The following is a 20,408-nucleotide window of genomic DNA, read 5'->3' on the forward strand; positions in this document are numbered from 1 at the left end:
ACACTTTAATAATCTCACTTTGATTCTCAGCTAACGTGTGCTGCTGCAGTGTGTTATGGAAAGTGATGGGGCTGACACAGGGCCAGAGTGGGACTCTGATGTTATATAAAATGTTATTTTGCACAGCTTTTTTTATTCACGTTGTATTTTTCTAGAATATATATGTGGGCTACATACATACACATACATAAGCACTGTTATGTGTTCAAGTGTTTTATCAAATGTGTGCAAATGAATTAACTGCTAACAATACAACCACCAACCATGAATGGATATAAAAGTATCAACAACTTTGTTAATCACAGCAAAACTTTGTAAGGACACCATCATTGTGCAAAGGTGTATTCTACACAATGTAATAGTTATAGTTTTCAGAACAAGCCTGTACCACGGATGTGTTGTGATGTGTTGGGATAACCAATCCTACCTGTGCCCTCAAGAGTCACGGGTTCATCATGGCGGTTGTTTGGTTCTCCATCTTCTTCACCACCGGAACACGACACCGGTCCCCTGGGTGCTGCTGCCATGAACAACAAGGTGTCTCCCACTCAGGTAATGTCGCGACACAACGTTTAGCATTAGCAAAACATTCGTATAGTAAAGCTTCCGTTACCCGAGACCAGCATACACACCTGTCTCATTGGCTCAACTTCTAATCTTCTTGTCGTAAACACATTTCATGAAACGTTTCTTTTTCAATTGTGTCCACGTCAGTTCCGCTCTTCTCTCCTTATCCTTTTATTAATCTTCTGTTTGTTTTTTATAATTATTTTCTTAATCGTGTCTTTTTGTCGCCACCTGTCGCCCCTGTCCGTGACGTCCTACGTCAACACGTCAGGGAGTTCAGGGGTCACGTGATGCGTGAGTCGTGGTCCTCAAGTGAGACTCTACTGGTAAACAAATACAAGAAAAAGAAAGTTAGCTAAAAGTCGTCACTTATAACATAATTGGGTTCAATGACCAAAAACCACAAATAGCCACAGGGAAAACGGTCCCCTGCCATGTGTAAGATAAGATAAGATAAGATAAGATAAGAGTCCCACAATAGGGACATTTGCAATATTACCGCAGCAAGAGTATGGTATAAGAATGGTATAAACTAATATATACAGTGTAAAAACCACAAAAAAAAGATAAGGCGTGTGGAAATATGTATATCTTTATGACTATACTTGCCACAAGAAGTTTTAATATATCTTATACTGAATAACTTCCTTGCAGCTGCGCCTTTTGGATGCTACTATGAACTATTATTGGGGAGGGTTCCGCCTGTTGAGTTGGGGGGGCCACATCCCACTTCTTGCTTCTTCGGAGTGAGGGGTCATTCCGGCGTGAAGACGAACTGGAGACAAGACACGATGACGGGCAGCATCGAGGGACTCGAGAGGTTCGAGAGTCCGGGGAAAGGACGAGGTCTGCGCGTGTCCAGAGCCTTTAAGGCTGGAGAGCTCCTGTTCTCCAGCCCCGCGTACTCCTACGTGCTGACAGCGAAGGAGAGAGGCTGCTACTGCGAGTTCTGCTTCAACAGGTAATCATCGGTTTATTTTCTGTTCGCTGTGGGATTTAATAACTCGTTTCATTTCATTTCTGCACTTGATAAAGTTCATAAAGACCCTGCACCAGATGCAACTTCATGATGATGACGTGTAACCTGTGGGAGCACATCCACAAAAAACTTCCATTAGATTTCTAGTTCTGAAAGCATTGATGATTTAAAAAAGTATTAAACTGCAAACCTGTGGTTCTCTGTTTTACCAAACCCATTCATTAGTGACTTAATGATCGCTGTCACATTCAGCACCACATGGGCTCTTTGGCATGAAAGTGTCACTCCACAGAATCTATTTCGGTCTGTGTGGCTCGTCTTTCTCAATGGCGGTTTCTATATATCGTCTTTCACCTGTCTCTATACCTCCCTGTCAGAAAAGGAAGGATGGCCGATGAGAAAGAGATTCTGTTTCCTGAATCATGATTGCATAACACAGTCTCGATCAACGGCAGCTGTAGTTGGGATCAATGAAGGGGCTGTACCTTGTCATAATATCACAATGCTAATCTCTTTTGCAGACGAACAAGTTTATAATACTTAAAGCAGACTATTTTTTATGTGATTGGGCTCTTGGGTGAATCGTAAGTTACTTAATCATAAATACAGGTGCGTATATTCTCCTGAGATCAATTCAAAACCATTACATGTCTTTTCTCTGCACATCTTCATGTATGTGTATTAATTAGCCTCTTTCTTAGGGACAGAGTTTGGATTAAGTTAATTTAACTTAATCTTACTCCTCAATAAATGCATTAGAACCAGACCATGTCAATGTCCTGAACACATTTCCAACACAAACATGAATTATGGAGACGCATTCAGTTGGCTGTGAGTTTCATGAACCATCTGTTGAGACTTTTCTCTTCCTAGTATGATATAAGATCGTCTGATTGTGTGTTGATTTGTTCAGAGTGAATTAAATCTGTTACACGGCTTGCTTTGACCCAACACTTAACAAGGAAGGCAGTAATTTCACACCCTAGAATAACACATGCACCCAGTCCTTGGTGAGATGCCCAAAGTTACACAGGCCAGCGTCAACTCACTTTTATCTTAAATGAATAAACTTGGTAAAAGCTGTAACTCCAGGCAGAATTTACATCAGGTCATGTTTTCCCATGTTTACACTCTCATGTTTTCCCACCACAAACCCTGAACACAGAGCAGCTTGTCTGGCCTTTGGTTTTAAGTGTCTCCAAAATGGCATCAGTGGACATTCGGACTGCTTTACTTTTTTTCAGTGTGGTGCAGAGACAGGTGGTCCGAGCTACGGCCAGCTCTATTAATACCACAGAATGTTTTAAAGCCCTTCATTGCTATCGGTTATGACAGGGCACCAGCAACTGCTCCTTCTAGTCTCAGAGACGGAGTTTTACGTCTATATACTCAGACACTGAGGCAAAAAGGTACCCACAAGATTGAGCTCTGATTTATTGGGAGTGGTCTGTGGTATGGAAGTTGACATCCAATGGGCTCTGAAGCCTGGGTCGTTTCTATGTGTGTACAGGGATGGCTGAGAATCTTTAAGTAACTTTTCTTATGATGTGCTGCTTGTCAACCACAATATCATCGACTCTCCTTATTGTCATTTGTAGAAAAAACGGATTGGCAAAATGTGGGAAGTGCAGGAAAGCCTTCTACTGCAATGTGAAATGCCAGGTAAGTAACACTCCAACAACCAGGAGAGTGACTGCAATGTGAAGACTCATGTGTGGATGCTCAAAGGGCAACAGTGGCCCTATCAACCATATATTGATATTTACATGTGTGTAGAAGGGGGACTGGGCCATGCACAAGCTCGAGTGCTCAGCAATGAATGCATTCGGAGAGAACTGGTGCCCATCAGAGACGTCCCGCCTGGTGGCTCGGATCCTTGCAAAGAAGGTTGAAGACACACAAAAATATCCTGTGTGAGAGCTTTCTGGCACAAACTGTACCATCGTTAACTGTGCTTATTTCCACGGGTTTCCACAGAAAACACAGAAAGAGAGATGTTTGTCTGAGAAGATCCTGCTAATAGAAGATGTGCAATCACGTGAGTATTAACTTTAACAACACAGAAAATCATCCAATCCTCATTTTTGTCCTTACAGAAACAAACTAATTTTGTCCAAATTTATCAAGTGTAACACAGTGCTGGATAACTGAAGTACAATGATACGGTGTCTTGTATTACAAGCTAGGAACTTGACATACACACACACTCTGGCAGGTAGTAGCAGTCACAGCGACAATGTGGCCTTGGCATAGTGAGACAAATAAAGGAAGGAGAGCTGTTTATCCCTGTATGGTTAAAGTTGTTGGAGCTTATCGGTGTGGAGGTGAGGAAAGACTCTTATCCAGCAAAGACCTTCGGAGGAAGTGAATTTGATCTACCGCCTGTCACTCTGTCATGAAGCATGGATGCTGCTCAAGTTGTTAATGGAGATTCAAATCCAGACACAAATCAGATTACCACCGTAAGAGCAATGCAGTCTAACTTAAGACGTCCAGTCACATTGAACATTCATATTTAACATGTGAAGAGAGTGATACCGAAATCTTATCTGTAGACTGTATATAAAGATGGACGACGCATCTCTCCTTCCTTCAAAATATCCTGGATACTATAGCGCTGTCATCTTGAGCTATTGATGTCATTTGGAGGCAGAATCTGAAAAGTATTGATGATTGAAACACATGCTCGACCAATCGCAAGTCAGTCTTAGCTGTCAATCATGACATTTAAAGAAAAAACGAATTAAAACCAAACTAAACATAACAATTTGCCCTGTACTTAATGTGTATTTTGTGATTCAGCCTATGTCCCATCAACTAACATGGAGAAGGTTGGGTTTGTGTCCAGTTCTGAGGACAGCCACTAGGGGCCCATCGAAATGATTTGGCTTCACTTTTGGGGAGCTGACCTGTCGTCTATGTTGGACATCAAAAGCTGAAATTTTGAAAATATTACCTCGCTAATTTAAAATGCCACAAAAGACAAACGTCAACTGTCAGTACTTGCATCTAATACAATACAAATAAAATGTTAACTCTTTCTGTAACAGACGTGGAGGATGTAGATAACGAGAAAAGAGAGATGACAGAGTCAGACATCGCCGGACTGTATCGTTTTTTCTCCAAGCACTTGGACTTTCCTGACCACAAAGAGCTGCTCACGTTGTTCTCCCAGGTACTACACACCATGACAATGTGTGAGTCTCTGTGAAACATTCAAAAGATGATGAACAAGTACATGAACAGTGTTTCTTTCTGTGTCCTTTATTCAACAGGTCGCTTGTAATGGTTTCACAATAGAGGACGATGAACTATCCCACTTGGGAACAGCAATCTACCCAGAGTAAGAGCACAAACTCTCATGCAACTGTATGTTCCTTACACTATCTCTGCTCGAGGTTTTGTTTTATTTCAAATTGATTTCATAGTTTAGCGATTTAGATGGTTTGCACCAGTTCTCAAAGGCTGCCCGGGGCTGACTGACACTCAGAGGATGCCTATTGGACTGTACTAGCTGTCAATCACACGGTATCTATGCAACAATGCATACCATGATTCATTCTTTATTTGACTCTACGTGGGACCATCAATTACCAATCAAGACTCATTGTCTCTTGAAAAAGACTTGAAACCAGCAATTAAGACCATAATCTACCTAGGGATATATTTACTGGTGTAATAAGTCAAGTTCAGAGTAGGGTCATTTTCTGTGGAGCCGCTCTCTGCTGATCATTCAGGAGAACACATGTTTCAGGCAATTCCACACTGGCTTCTCTTTCTGGATCCTGAGTCAACATCCATTTTTGTATACAGTTTATATCTTGATCCTCACCACCACCAAGATCCCACTTTTAGGAGCAGCAGAAACTCACAAAATGCACCTTAAGTGTTGCAGATGCATTCGATAGCCGAAATACAAAGAACTTGTTTTTCCCATATAGTTCTGGCACATGGACACTACTTGGAAATCTTGGAAATGTTCAGTCATCCAAAGCCCAGACAAGAACACTTTTCTCCTCCAGTTGGTCTTTGGTGGTATAATCCCAGCTCCCTGCTGGGGCTGAGAGAAGGTGAATTTGCCCTCTCAGCTCCTTGTTGAGCTATTTCCAGCCAACCACCCAGGTAACAGCAAGGTCGCTGACATATCTCAGGGACACTCAAGGCCCCTCTGTAGGCACAGTGGTAGCCTGGTAAACAAAGTGGTTATGTCACAGTTTTATCATTGTTCTGAGCAATAATACGTCTCTTTGCTGCCACCTCATCCATTTTAAGGACGGGGACGTAGAGAGTGGTGTCTTTAACTCTAATCTGTCTCTTTCTCTCCGTATCTGTTTGTCTCTACCCACAGTGTGGCCCTGATCAACCACAGCTGTCTTCACAGTGTCATCGTGACATACAAGGGGACGTCAGCTGAGATTCGGGCCGTGCGGGACATGAAGCCTGGAGACGAAGTGAGGAAAGGGGACAGCTGCCCTGAGAGGGGGTTGGGTCCTCTCATGTTGTCTGTGGAGGAGGGCGCCATGTTACTTACAAGCTGGATGAGTGTGTGAAACATTAGATAATTACATTACAGACCGTGAGCTTGATTTGATTTGATACAGCAGCTTCATCAGAGCATAGCGAGAAGATCCAATGAGTCATGTTTAAAGAACATAAGATACAGAGCAGCTATTTGATAATGTCCATATACTCTGGAGCTGACCAGCAATTTGTCCATAACACACAAGTAATACAGGAGGTTGGTGGAGATAGAATTAAACATGTCTTCTCTTTAGGGACAGCCAAAAAAGGTTATCAATCAGCACATTATTAACTCCACGATATGTTTATAATACATACAGGAAACAATAATTCCAAGGTTTGAAAATAGAGAGTTGGGGTTTTATGTGCAAGAAAATGTCTCTGCTGAGTGACATACTGGAATTAATTTGCTATCAAACTTGAGTAGTGTATCCCCTAAAATGTTGAACTATTACTTTGAAAAGCTTTTTCTAATTAAGAATAATGTTAAATAGGAGGCTGGTGGGGTTATTTTCAGCCGTGACCTTTAACCTGCAGGTTAACAGCTATCAGGCAGCTAATTGAGACATTCAAACAAGAGGACATAATCAGGAATGGACAGCGAGCATTGTGTGGGGATCCTCATGTGCTGTGTTTTCATGTGATGTCTCCACCTGCAGGTGCTCATCAGCTACATAGACCTCCTCTACCCAACAGACGACCGCAACAGCCGACTGAGAGAGTCCTACTATTTCACCTGTGACTGCCAGGAATGTAAAACTCAGTCCAAAGTAAGGCCCAGTACAAATGAGCTCCTGAGAACCAACACGTCGTGCTTTGTTTTTTAACTAAGCTCCGGCTCTGTTTTCACTCTCAGGACAAGAAGAAGTTGAAAGTACGTAAGCGGAGCGACCCCATCGAGCCAGAGGTCATCAGCAACATGGTGCGATACGCCAGGAAATCCATCAGAGAGTTCAGAGCCTTCAAACACGTTAAATATATCCTTTTAAATGATAAATCAATAACATGCTCGGTTGTGTGTGACTGCACGTTTGTTATACTTTATTATAGGAGTGCCAGAGTTAACCCAAACTACGAATGTGCTCGTATAATGTTACTTACAGCAGTCTAACAATGTATACAAATGTTATGGAGAATAACAAAGAATAGTGCACATACAAAGGCAAACAAACAAAAACAAAAACAACTTTTAGAGCGAAATTATTTTATATTATTTAGTTTTGATCCATGGAATTAATCAATTTATACAAGTTCTTGATTTTTGATTTTTATAGATTATTGTTTCAATTTCTAGAATCACCTTTTTATTATGAACCCTGTGCGTCTGTAAATCTTACCAACATTCATTTTTTTTATTAATTTACTTAAGAGGCTAATAGGTGTTAAACTTCCTTTTGCCTCCACTCACACTCTATTATGTGCTTTAGTACCACAGGTTATAAGTAATGAGTGTTTTTATAAATAATAATTCAAGATAAAGTTGCGCTTTACTCACATATTCACTCATCGTGGACTTTAGTGTTCAGCAGAGTAGTTTCCCAAACTCTAAATTATCTGATTGTAGAGCAGCGGCTGTGTCCTGAGCGTGTGTTGATGCAGCCTTGACTCGATGGCACCTCCTAGTGAGCTGCTGGAGATGTGTGAGCAGACCCTGGATAAGATGGGGTCCGTCTTTGATGACAGCAACGTCTACATGCTCCACATGATGTACCAGGCCATGGGCGTCTGTCTCTACATGGGAGACCCAGACGGAGCCATCAGATACGGCGAGAAGATTGTCAAACCTTACAAGTAAGAATCCAACATACTTTCTGCCCGGAATATTTTTTGTAGTTTCTAAAGAGTGTATTAAATCTAATGTATTATTATTATTAATTTAAGTCAGTTTTGACAATACCTGAATAATTTTAATGAGTTTTCTCCTTCATCCATTACTATGATTACAATGAACAGGAATAAGATACAGCTTTACAAGAGGAAAGCCTGGTTTGTCATGTGATATCTGCACTATAAGATTCTTTGCTAAAGTTTTTTTATATTATCAAATAAACACATTTGAGATGTATTCTTTGTGTTTGAGTAAAATATCTTGAACTCTGCCCCCTGCAGGCAGCTGTATCCCCCCTACTCCTTGAACGTGTCCTCCATGTACCTGAAGCTGGGCCGACTGTACATGGGGATGGAGAAGCCCTCGTTGGGCATCAGCTTTCTCAATAAGGTCATTGCACTCTTACATGATATATACATATAAATATACTCTCATACCACATCCACTGGCTACAGATGACTCTTAATAAATTACTCCACTGGGAAAGTAATAAACAATAATCGTCAGCGTCAGGGTATCATTTGAAATCTTACTCTGACACTTGTGCTGGTACGAGACCTGATCTTTGGTACTTATAACCAAAACTTTTAATATCTCACTTAGAGGAAAGTAAATGTGTTTTTAATTTAGTAAAAGAAGCTGGTTTGTTAAATGTTAAACATTGTTACTGCTATGTATTTTTTAAAGACCTACTTATCTGGTTGAGTAATTAAGAATGGCTTCTGATAGTCAGTGCTACAGACACATTTTAGTGTGTACTAGAAAAGTGATTAATCGCCACCAAATCTCTATATTTAATGTACATGTTTAATGCTATAAATGATTTTTGTGTGCCCACAGGCAATGGCCATAATGGAGGTGGCTCACGGGAAAGATCACTTGTACTTGGCAGAGTTGCGCAATGAGATTAAACAAAAATGAAGAGAGAGGATAGAAATGACGGGACGTGGCTTATTCCTATGGACTGAATACACTCCTTCATCCAGGAGCTTTACAGAAGTGTTCTACTCTTTCTGTTCCTGGATAAAAGACGAGAAGGCGTCCATGTTTTTACGGAAAGATTCATCTATGGATTTTCGTTCCCTCGTCAGTGTTGCGTATGTTGCAATATGAGTTGTGTGCGGAACTTTTGTAAAATGGGAAGCTAAGAAATAAGCTGTCATCATAGGACGTTTGAGAAGTTATTTTCCAGACTGTTGATGATTTCGTTTTTGTTATGTCTCGTGAATGACGCATCAGCTGGATCCTGTCATCCATCAGACTGGAGATATCTATGTGTTGGAATGTCGGGACAACTGCTGGGTCTGTTAAAGCTCCTCGACAGGGAGCTGGGATGGAGGACTGTGTTTGTATTGACATCTTCTGTGCTCTGTGTTAAATAATGTTTCCAGTACTGCTAGAGAAACCCTCTACAACACACACGGTAATACGAGGTAAAAGAAAATGAATAAAAAAATTCCTAAATAAACACATGTGTGGCCACAGTCTTAAAGAAAATAAGGCTTTATTGCATAATAAGCAAGTATGACAGCTTCATACATGTCAGGGGAGAGAAAAACAAAGGATTTGATGCACTGAAAACACATATACAAAACATATGTACACATACTTTGAAACGTATTTAGGAGTTTTTGCCAAAAGAAGAAAAGTTGAGGGGAGAAAAATTAAATATTAACAAACAGTGGAATACCTTGTGAGAAAAGAATACTGTCATAAAGAGAACTGAAGTGCAACAAAACACTTACACATGTCAAGATAGAGCTTATATGTATCTGAGAATATATACATTGAAATATAAAAATGCATGCATAGTTTATAATGTTGCGGTATTTTTGGGGTACCAAGTCAAAACAAAAAGGCGAAAAAAAAACTATATAAACACATTTGTAGAAATCTATTTCTCTCACGTGCCCATTATGTACAAAGTTATTTTGGACACGGCTGGCTTTGCATTACAATTCAGACAAATAAAATAAAAAGTAAATTTTATGTAGCGAGTAAAAAGAAATTGAAGGTGAGTCAATAAGCGGAGTTCAGATACGCAGTTAATCTATTGGGTTTGGATCAGATTAGAAGACACACAGTTGTGTCATTAAAGACATAAAACAAAACCCAAACATCAGTACTCTCCTGCTGAACCTTCACCAAAGAGTTCGGTAAAAGATTTGAAATGTTTAAATTGTTCTTTTGCCAAAATTCAAACTATAAAATACTGATTTAAAGATTTTATCTTTGGAGGTCAAATAAAATAAGGGAGTGAATTTACAGAATCCATCAAGGACCCACCAACAAGCCAGGCTCGTTTCATGTGTCAATAAGGCCTAATGATACAGTATCTGGTCAATGTAAGGACACAAGTATACAAATGGTCATATTTATAAATTATTTCCAATTAACTGGACAGCTTTTGAAATGATTTACGGTTAAAAAAAAAATGTGGCAAGCACTTGAAATTGTAAGAAGCAAATAATTGTTGAAATGTATTTTCTGTGTTTTTGCATATTAAGGTGGAATCTTATTAGAAATGTTCAAACAATTGAGAAGAAAAAAGGGACGAATCTTTCTGAGATTCACAAGAAAGGCTTTTAGAAAATTAGGACGAGAGATCTGACATAACTGTCGATGCTCTGTTCAATGGCAAAGGTGACATGGATAGTGATAGAAATAAATTAGAAAAAAACATTTGTTACAATGTTGAAGTAAATATTTGCTGTATTAATCAATACTCTGTTATTTTAGAACTGTGATTTAAAGGATATGTTTTGTTTGGCAAACCTTTTCTGAGTATACCAAGAGTTTAGTAATAATACTGCTGCCACCTACTGTTCATGCAGCGTAATGCCATTTCTAATAATGGCTCAAAGAAGATTGTGAAAAGTAGCCGGCGGGTGAACTATCCAAACTGTTATTGATTTTTGATTGATTTCTCAAGGTATTTCTCCAGAGACACACACATTCACGTCTGCAGCAGAGACAAGTCGCTCTTTCACCTGACCCGCACGGAGAAAAAGCACAAACATGCTCCACACGCAAAGATCAGGTCCGAGATTAAATCCCAGGGGATAAAAGAATGAAATGTGAAAACACACTGATCAGGAGGAATCGGTTTTTGAAACAGGCCGACACACGTCCTCTCCCCCTCCTGAGGTGAGCTTGTACCCAAATCTACACCTTTCCATAACCTTCAACTGCCAAGTAGAAACCTCAAGGTGAAGGTGGAGTCGCTTCTACCTGCGTCTGGTCCCACCGAGGCCACATCAGCTGTATCGGTCCTCAGGCTTGAGTTTAGTACCCCTGTCGTCATCTGCCACATCGTATAGGGTCAAAGGTTGTGAGCCCCTGATCAGATGAGCCGGGAATTCTTGAGGAACTGGATGAGGACCTGGTAGACGAACTTGTACTGGGAGATGGTCTGAACCATCAGCATCCGCTGATGCCTGAGCTCCGACAACATGTGGGGAACCTCCATTGGCTGATGTGAGAGGAGGAAGAGAAAACAGAGAGCGATTGAATAACGAGAACTATACAAAGAAAAAAGAAGAAAAGAGAGAAAAAAGGGTGTGTAGTGTAAAACGTATTCTAGACAGTAAAGTAAAGAAAGATGTCTCTGAACCAAACTTAAACTGGACTAGAATCCCAACCGGAGACTTGAATTCTGACTTGAATCCCTGACTGTGACCCCCCCCCTCTGCCCACGCACCTCGTTGTGCTCCAGGCAGCTGATCATGAGCTCGGTGAGGATGACCACGCCGGTACGTCCCACCCCGGCACTGCAGTGCACCACCACAGGAGGGTTGAGGCTCTTTGAGGTGTCCAGCATGGAGTTGGTGTGTCTCCTTACAGACTGGATCTCCTCCAGGTACGCTGCAGGAAAGAAGACGGAGACAAAGGTAAGACGTGAGAGGGAATATGAATATAGCAGTTTTTATAACTTGTGAATAGTCATATCATTTTTATTTTCTGAAGTCACAGTGTTTGTTTCATCTCTTCTTGTTGCTTCTTGAAAATTGATGATGAAAATGACAAAGTCCCACTCACAGAGAAATCCCACGACGTATTCAGGACAGCCCTGTTCAGGCCAGTCCGTGTACTGCAGGTGCCACACCGTCCTCTCCTGGCCAGACAGCAGGTGTTTGACCTTTAACCCCGTGGTGGCGTAGCAGCCCGAGTCCGTGCGGAACTTGGTGGTCACCTTGAACTTGCCATGTGTGGCTGAGTTGTGTTTGGAGCCCAGTTTGGGCCAGTAGCGGTGACTCTTGGACCGGCCGCCCTCCTGCACGGAGGACGAAGATTGATCGGTGATTGGATCAGGGAAAATAGACACCGTCGCACTCATCGTATTTCACACCCACAGACGAGCGGCAGCTGTCCGCATGCTGAAAATTATCCACTTGTGCGTGTGCCATTTGTGTGTGTGTACCTCTTCTGCAGTAACCATGGCGATGACGTTGACCCCTTGCTCCCAGACCATCTGCCAGAAGTCGGCACAGGTGTTGGCGAGCGGTCCCTGGGTGGCGATGTAGTGCCACTCCTCCCCTCTGATCATCACCTGGGAAAACACACACCCACAATCAATCACTGCACATGTGAAACACACGGCCTGCAGTGCAAACAAAATGCAAAGAGAGTCACAGTTTAGCCTGAGTAAGACATTTATTTAAAATTTTTAATATATTACATTAAAGACACCGACAATACTCTGATCCACCACTGGAGTGCAGCAGAAACCCCTCTTGTGTTTCTCTCCTTTTTCCCTCATTTATAAAACTATCAACTCCTCTTCTCTCACTTTCTTCAGTTTCTCCCTTATTGATAATCACTGAAACACGTCTCATCTCAGCGTCGTTACACCATGAGCATGTCCCTACAGCTGATTCCACCTTGGGACTGTAAACAAAGCATTAGGCGACTGATGGGGGGGGGGGGGGGGGTAAACAAGGCCTTTTGTTCTGTGGCAGCTACCTTAAATGACAGGAGCGGTGAATGTGTGTGTGTGTGTGTGTGTGTGTGTGGGGGGGGGTAAGAGGGTTACACCGTGATAGGCGGCGATTCAGTACGGCGATCGCACCATGGATCGCGATTAGGCATACACACGAAATGCAAACTCATGCATACGCACGAGTTTGTGCGTGCACACCATTTTGCGACTAAGAATGAATAGAGGGGCTAGTGAGAGCAGCTCAGGCTGACTTAAGAGGGTTTTGGAGTTTGGATCGCATTCTTTGGGAATTCCACGAGCTCTGTGAGCTTAAAGGCCTAAACAGCCTTCAATAGCGGCCTTTCATCCTTTTCCCTCCGAGCCTTTCCCCCCCGCTTAGAAATGACCACAACAAAGACCCGCAAGAGAGAGCTGAGTGTATCAAGTTTATACACTTTGTTTCACTTCATGTTGTGTGATGCGTGTGCAGCAGAGACTGTGATCAGCAGTCGAACACATGAATGTTATGAAGCAGTTGGTGACATTGTAAATAAAAAAAATTAAAAAATCAGTCTTTATGAATATTGTTCAATTTCACTACAATCTGACTATCCACTGTAATGTCAGTTTGTGTCGGACTGCACTCATTCACTTGAGTGTGTTTTGCAGCATGTGACTTCATATTTTGAATTTACGATTGTCTCATTTTAAATTCAGATAGAGATTTAGATAGTCCTGGTTTCCAAACAGTGGTATACTGTATGCTACCGAACCTCCCCACCCCTCATGGATGAATGCAAGTGTAAATGAGTCCTTTTTAGACTTTTTTGTACACATTAGACATTTGACCCCATTGAGCCCACCTTGATATGCGAGGCGTTAATGTAGCCTGTGTTGTTCTCCTTGTTGGGAACAAGCTCGACCCGATTCTCTTCGTAAGGAACCACATCACGGAAGCGGTTACGTTCCGTGTTCTCGGGCAGAGTGGCCGTGGCCAGGGCGCAGTTCGCCCTCTTCTTGGGCACCTGCTCGTACTCTGTGAAGACCCGCTCCTCTTCCAGCTTCAACTCCAAGGTCTTACACTGGAGAGACGGAGAGAAAGAGAAGAAGAAACCGAGAAGAAAGAGGAGGGGAGTGGGGTGTTAGTCATTGAATACCAAGTAACACATTATTCAGGGGGTTTCTCTTTCAGTCGCCCCTAAAGGGCTTTTATTCGTTTACATTCCACCACAGCTGAGAGACCATTCAGACCAGGAGGGTCCAGAAATCTCCTGAAAAAAATTATACAAACGCTTGTATAATGCATCGCCGCAGCTGTAAAAGAGCAGAATATGCAGTGGTGGAATATGAAGCCTGGTTGGGGGCTGTGTGTTTGTTAGGCCAGTCATGTTTGAGAGAGCAGCATCACTGTCTGTGCAGCGCTCGGGTCACATTCTTAACATACCAGCGGGACCAGAGGCGATAAGCACCACCATGCCACGCGTTCCACAGCCCACTTAGGGCTTGCCCCCGTTAGCTTAGCAACAGTCGGGACAAAGGCGGTTTTCATGTCTCTGCGCTCAAAAGGGAGGAAAACAGGCCAGAGCTTGAGAAGTAAATTCATTAAATAAATGTGTGAGAGTTGTATTTTGAAAAGGAACAGTCAAACTTGTTTGTCAACAGGTGAGAAATCTGCTGTTTAAAATGTCCTGTAGTGATGTGGACCTCCAGTAAAAAAAAAAGAACTGGTAAAAATTAGGGCTTGAAAGTTTTTGAGTTATTCTTCTTGAATGGAATGAATCCAGATTAGAAGTAGCTATGTATATCCAGTAGGATATTTTCCATCTGAATTGGTTTGTTTAAAAGTACAAAATAGGAAAACAATTACAATATAAGGTTTCAATTTGTGTTAGTAAAACAACTATTGCAAATAATACATTTTGTAAGATAGCACAAACAAAACAGAGGCTTGAAATGATTTCAGCGATTATTTTCAAAGTTACTTTCTGAAGCACAACTTCCAAAAGCACCACGCAGCAGCTTACCCGTTCGTCGGTAGAAGCCTTGGTGCCGTCCTCAGCTGGACTCTTGGGGGCCGGCATCCGAGCCACGTAGAGGCCGTTGAGGGCGGCCATCATCAGTGGTCGCTTCATGGAGTCCACGGACATCTTCTGCCTCTCCAGCGTCTTCAACAGAGAGGAGAACCCAGGCGTCACGGTTACAGGTACCGGCAGCATCGCAAGACTGACTGACCTGCCATGGCCTGAGTGAAGTGCGGCGCTCACGTGAATGTGCGTGTGGAGAAGTGGGTGGGGAGAGTTTGACGTGCATGTGCACGTGTGCATTACAATGTGTGTGTGTGTGTGTGTGTGTGTGTGTGTCCTGTTTGAAGGCTAAACCAGGCCGCACCAATCCCCTTGATTTCTGTTGAAAGGTGAAGCCCCGTCCTCTTTCTCACTGCCTCCAACTTTCCCTCCCATCCTTCCTTTGTCCTCTATAATTTTTCATTCTTTCATCCCTTCGTCTTTTCCTTCCTTCCTCCTCAGCCTTGTGTGTTTACACACTGTCCCTCTGTTACCCTGACTCGTTCCCCGTCTACCAAAGTCTGACCCAGATTGCAGAGTCCCCTCCTTGCTCTGAGGATTACCTCTCCTAATCCAAGATGCTATTAAACCTCCAGGACAGCTCCACCCTGCCCCTCTCCTCCACCTCCCTCACTCCCTGTTGGACAGTCACAACAACAGCTTGGGTGTCACCAGGAGTACCCTCTATATGTACATGAGAAAAACCACTTGGTAGGAATGAGAGATGTTAGCTGTGGAGTTTTGGATTGAGCAGAGAGGTTTATCGTAACCAGCAGTGAGACAGATGATTTGAACTTCTATCTGGATTGTGCTGCTGCATCAAATGTTTGCTCCTTTAACAAACCTACACAAGTGCACCAACCCAAAGAGTAATCTGAGGGATTTAAGAGGGTTTTAGCTGGTTGGGGAGACCGGGAGCCGAGTGCTACCCTCTCAGGTGCTGAACCCTGGATTACTGCTAATCAGGAGCCATGAAATTAGCAAGCAAACAACAGACTGCAACATTTAAGCGTAACAACAGTAGGTTGGGTTAATTTGACTATTTATCTTGATTCATTTGATATATATCTCTAGATTTGATATGTATTGATATGTATATTGTTTTCTGACAAATCCATTAACCATTTTATAAATAATAAATAACATAAATTGTTGAAATCCATGTTGGCACAAATTAAACTATGAATTTAGAGGTGTTCCAAATATTTGCAATTGTCGAATTAGCGAATGATAGTCTTACCCTCTGAGCGATTTCCCTCTCCACGATGCTGTCTTCCAGGGAGAACATCTCTGACACTGGCCTCTCTTTGACGGGCTCCTTCCTAACCCGCTCCTTCACACTGGTCAGGTCCGGCTCAGAGATGGATGGACCTAAAACAGCTCCGTTCACCCCACCCTGGTCCCCTCGGGTCAGTGTCCCACCAGCACCTGCAACACAGCCTCCTCCAGGACCACCACTGCCGCCGCCCTGGCTCGGCCCAGGTTTGTATGCTCGGCCCTGGGCATGGTTTGGGTCCATTGCTCCCTGGTTGCTCTGTGGTCCTTGATTGTGGTGGTGAGTGTGGTTGTGGGAGTGGTTGCGGATCTGAGCGTTGCTCGGAGTTCTGGGAGGACCCGGGTACTCTGGAGGGGGTTTGTTGGGCAGTTTGGCCAGAGCTGCCTGGAGCTGAGCGCTGATGTCCTCGTTCAGGCCTGGGATTTGAACGTCCAGCTCAGGCCTCTCTTCTTCCTCCTCCTCCTCTTCTTCGCTCTCACTACTATGTATAAGCATGGTAGCATTAGAAAGAGTCTTTTGATGCTGGTAGGCCACAGCTGCAGGTGGTGCCACAGCAGCCTCAGGTGCTTTCTGAGCAGGTAACTGCTTGGGCACCTCCTTTGTCTGTGGGGGTGGAGGCTGGGGCTGCTGTTGTGGGGTTTGGGGCTGGGGCATGGATTGGGGCTGAGGCGGCATCACATGTTCTCTGAGAGTATTCCTCCGATGAAGCGGAGCATTCATGCCTTTCATCACCAAGCCCTCCATCCCTCCTCCCCTCATGCTGCTGATCACCTCCATACTGTGTCTCTTGCCCAGGGTGGAGCGGTGCTTAGCAGCTGCAGTCAACGGTTCGCTGACCTCCTGAAGGGACTGGTGCACAACAGCTGAGCTGTCCGGCTGAAAGGTCTTGACTGACAGCTGCACCATGCGGGTGACCAGCTCCGGACTGCTTCCCCCGATGCAGCGGTGGCGGTGGCTGGCGAGGTCCGGTGTACTGGTGGCCGGGCGGAAAGAGCTGGAGGGGTAAGGTGGAGGAGGTCGCGACATGTGGTTTCTCAGCATGTTGGCAGTAGCTGCATAGCTTCCCGCATTGGTGCTCTGTTGTTTGGTGTTTGCCAACTCGGGTGTGCTGACAGTGTGAGAGATGGAGCTTCCTACACCGCCGCCTCCACCACCGTTGACACAGGGTGAGTGACAGGGGCCCTGGCTGCTGGCTGGCCCTCCCTGATGAGGCCCATGGGACACTGGCTTACTGTAGCTGATCTGCAAGATGGAGAAAAAGAACAGGAATTTAGACAAGAGCAAGAATCCCCCAAAAAATCTAAGAGTAGAACAATTTATTCAATCCAGCTCTACCTGTGGTGTGTAAGGTCCAGGGCTGGGCCCAAGGCCATGATAGGGACCCCTCTCCCTCATCTCTGGTTGGCTGTACACCAGAGCTTCAGGCTGGCGGTAAGCACAGGCATTACTGATGTTCAAACTGCGCAGCGACTGGCTGTGGAGATCGTGGTGCGCGGGGAGCATGCGCCGCTTCTGCCTCATGACGGCATCGTACTCAGGCGTGGGCCGGTAGGACGGCGCAATGATGGCGCTGTGGCGGTGGCTTGGGATGTAATCGGGGCGCATTAGCTCACTGCCGGGGATGCTGAGGTTGGAGGATATCGGCGAGGGCGGGACGAAGGTCTGGGAGTGGTTGAGGGAGCTCAGGCTGGGGCTGCTGTACATGCTTCCATTGGGCACGGTACCATTTCGGAAAGGATAGTCCGAGGGGCAGCGGTCCAAACTCGTTTCTGACTTGTAGTACGTGTCATCATGGAAGATGCTGTCTAAAAAGCACAGGAGAAAGGACGTGTGAATAAAAGCATCGTTGTTGATTTCTGGTTGCACAGAAGCACAAACTAACTTAGAAAGAATTCTGAATATTTCCTACCAGTGGGAACAGTACAGATTTGGACGATGTTCTTCCCACAATAATGAGGGAGACAGAGCATGTCTTTATTTGACAATGGAGCGTTCTCTCATCTCGCGTGAACAGTCTCAAGCCCACAAACCGGCAGGCGCACACAATCTCCGTCCACGCAGACAGTGTGTGATGCCTGAGGTCACACTCCGGAAATGATCTCACACCCTCGCATCGGAGCAACACCCAGAATGTTTGTTTTTTCCACACATGCTCTGTTTTTTACGGTCGGGCATGACAGAACGCTTTTCGGATTATGAGGCGGGCTGAGTGTGTGAACAAGTTAATGAAAGAGCGAGGTGTAAGTGAGGTCACTGCTCGGCACTACTAACGTTGCGCCTCTATTTGGTTGGGGCAATTGTTTGAAAAATGCAATTGGCCGTGAGTCACAAGCCGGATGGGAAGGGCACAATTAGCTCCATTGAGATGCTTTGGTTATTATGAGGGAGGCAGAAATCATAAATCCCAGTGTGGTTAAAGCAGTGGGCTGCAGGGGTGGAAACTTGCGCTAAATGTGTTTGTTGTTGTCACTGCCTATGTGTGAGTGTGTGTGTGTGTGTGTGGTTGTGTGTCTGTGTGAGTGTGTGCGTGTCTTTTACACATACCTTGCGAGCTCTGTGGGTCCTGATAATGCTCTCCATACTGGGAATGCATAGACTGGAAGTTACAGGACTGGGGCCGCGACTGAATGAAGAAACACATTTAATTCAACACGGTTAAGAATAGGTAATTAATTGCAATTCTCCGTATACATCAAGTTATATTTTTTATAATTATACACAGATGTCAAAACATACTCTAAATTAACTTAACTTTCTTTGCATTACTAAGCAAAGCCATTACTTTACCACAAGTCATTACCACAACAGGTGATAATGACTGACTCAGACCTCCTCTGAGGCTGTGGAGCTGTCAAACGCCGATGCCTGCCCTTCTCCAAACAGAGACATCTGAAGACTTGAGTGGACTGACTGAGCAGCTATTGTGCCACATTTAGCGTAGCCATTGTCTGGCCAGCGTGAAAGGAGACTCGCAAATCACTGCCTTCATTGTCGCACCGGAAATGAGCCCGAGCAACACCCTTGCAAACTTTCCAGCAACACCCACCACACCAGCAGAGCATGTTTAAAACCGAGGCTCCGCAGCACAATTAAGAGCTGGCCTGAGTGGGAGAGCGGGGTCAGATCTGTAAACCACGGCTGCTTCTGTCTTCCCTCTCTGTCTCCTGGTCTCATTTATACAGACCAGAGGGCAATAATAAGAATAAACAGGGCTGCGACAGAACACTGAGCAAAAACCAGTGACAATAAAAAGAGAAAATGCTTCTGACAGTACCAGAGAGAGGCGGTGGGTCCAGGTGGGTCTCCTCCGGATTGGTGCAGGTGAGTGAGTGGGCCTGCAGGGAAAGACAGATGATGAATCACAAAAGAAAAGCACAGTGAACTCTGCATTGTTACACAATCAGTTTTTTTGTGTTGCGTTTTTTTTTTACATAACCCTCAAAAGGTTGGTTAACTTGACTGGAAAATATAAAAGGCAGATAAAACCGGATTTAAATGTTTGTAGCGGCCTTCAGTCGGCCTCGAGACTCACTCCGCACAGATCTTGTTCTGTTTGTAGAATTTGTGTCTGGCCGTGAAGAGACGGGAGATGTACTTGGCCATTTCCATATCCTCCTGCAGATACAAACACACAGAAAGGAACACATTGATATGTCAAATTAAAGCAGTATTTATAGATGGTCGAGACCACATTTGCCCCTGTCGTTATCTCTGTGCAGGGATATCTGGGAATGCATTGTGGGAATGTGTGTGTTTCTTTTTGTTGCACTTCCCACTAGAAGCCTTCAAAGTGTATGTGTGTGTATGTGCTGAGACTAAAGTCAGACACAACACTCACCATGTGAAAAATGATGGTGTCGTCTTTGCTTGTTATCTCCACTGTGATGGCTGACTTGTTGTGCGCTATGGTACCAATGTCCTTCCACCTGTCGCACAAACACACGCACAATATTCACACAAGGGTGGAATTTTCCCACACACAATATTTAGTTTTCAAGTTCATTTAAATGTATCTTCACCACTCAATAAAACAAATCCATGAAATAGAGGAAGAAGAAGGGGGGACTTACTTGTGAAGCATGATGGATCTGCCGTTTCTGTGTTTGACAAACACCCCGATGAAGGAGACTCCGATGAAGATATCGTTGGTGTAGTTGTCCTGTGGGAGAGGAATGAATTCAAAGTCTTCTCACTGTCAACAAACTGGGTCCTCAGGAGATGTGCATGTGTACGTGTCAGTGAAAGAGGTGGTGGTG

At 44.0% G+C, this 20,408-nt stretch overlaps 2 protein-coding genes across 3 annotated transcripts in view; one reads left to right on the forward strand and one right to left on the reverse strand.

The window, feature by feature from the left end:
- Window positions 1–1,207: 1,207 nt before the first annotated feature.
- smyd2b (SET and MYND domain containing 2b) lies at window positions 1,208–9,362 on the forward strand. 2 transcript variants are annotated; one of them, XM_062411254.1, is made up of 12 exons: window positions 1,208–1,528; window positions 3,145–3,208; window positions 3,323–3,433; window positions 3,524–3,584; window positions 4,597–4,721; window positions 4,822–4,889; window positions 5,895–5,997; window positions 6,727–6,837; window positions 6,924–7,044; window positions 7,684–7,858; window positions 8,177–8,285; window positions 8,736–9,362. In XM_062411254.1, the coding sequence occupies exons 1-12, from the start codon at window positions 1,359–1,361 to the stop codon at window positions 8,814–8,816; spliced, it is 1,299 nt and encodes a 432-aa protein (XP_062267238.1). In that variant the 5' UTR covers window positions 1,208–1,358; the 3' UTR covers window positions 8,817–9,362. The 2 variants fall into 2 exon arrangements, with proteins under 2 accessions (XP_062267238.1, XP_062267239.1); XM_062411255.1 differs by lacking the exon at window positions 1,208–1,528 and adding an exon at window positions 2,926–3,046.
- A 20-nt stretch (window positions 9,363–9,382) lies between these two features.
- Window positions 9,383–20,408, reverse strand: part of LOC133973408 (tyrosine-protein phosphatase non-receptor type 14-like) — a 34,166-nt gene continuing 23,140 nt past the window's right edge. The window contains exons 8-20 of the mRNA XM_062411252.1: window positions 20,223–20,311; window positions 19,991–20,078; window positions 19,685–19,767; window positions 19,427–19,487; window positions 18,697–18,775; window positions 17,488–17,957; window positions 16,117–17,394; window positions 14,838–14,978; window positions 13,677–13,895; window positions 12,316–12,444; window positions 11,934–12,168; window positions 11,596–11,759; window positions 9,383–11,367 (exon numbers count right to left, since the gene is read on the reverse strand). Of these exons, the coding sequence (XP_062267236.1) occupies window positions 11,239–11,367; window positions 11,596–11,759; window positions 11,934–12,168; window positions 12,316–12,444; window positions 13,677–13,895; window positions 14,838–14,978; window positions 16,117–17,394; window positions 17,488–17,957; window positions 18,697–18,775; window positions 19,427–19,487; window positions 19,685–19,767; window positions 19,991–20,078; window positions 20,223–20,311 (3,165 nt within the window). The 3' untranslated portion in view covers window positions 9,383–11,238. The remainder of the gene's footprint in view (window positions 11,368–11,595; window positions 11,760–11,933; window positions 12,169–12,315; window positions 12,445–13,676; window positions 13,896–14,837; window positions 14,979–16,116; window positions 17,395–17,487; window positions 17,958–18,696; window positions 18,776–19,426; window positions 19,488–19,684; window positions 19,768–19,990; window positions 20,079–20,222; window positions 20,312–20,408) is intronic.

The sequence above is a fragment of the Platichthys flesus genome, chromosome 18 (assembly GCF_949316205.1).
Source record: "Platichthys flesus chromosome 18, fPlaFle2.1, whole genome shotgun sequence".
NCBI classification, from domain to species: Eukaryota; Metazoa; Chordata; class Actinopteri; order Pleuronectiformes; family Pleuronectidae; genus Platichthys; species Platichthys flesus.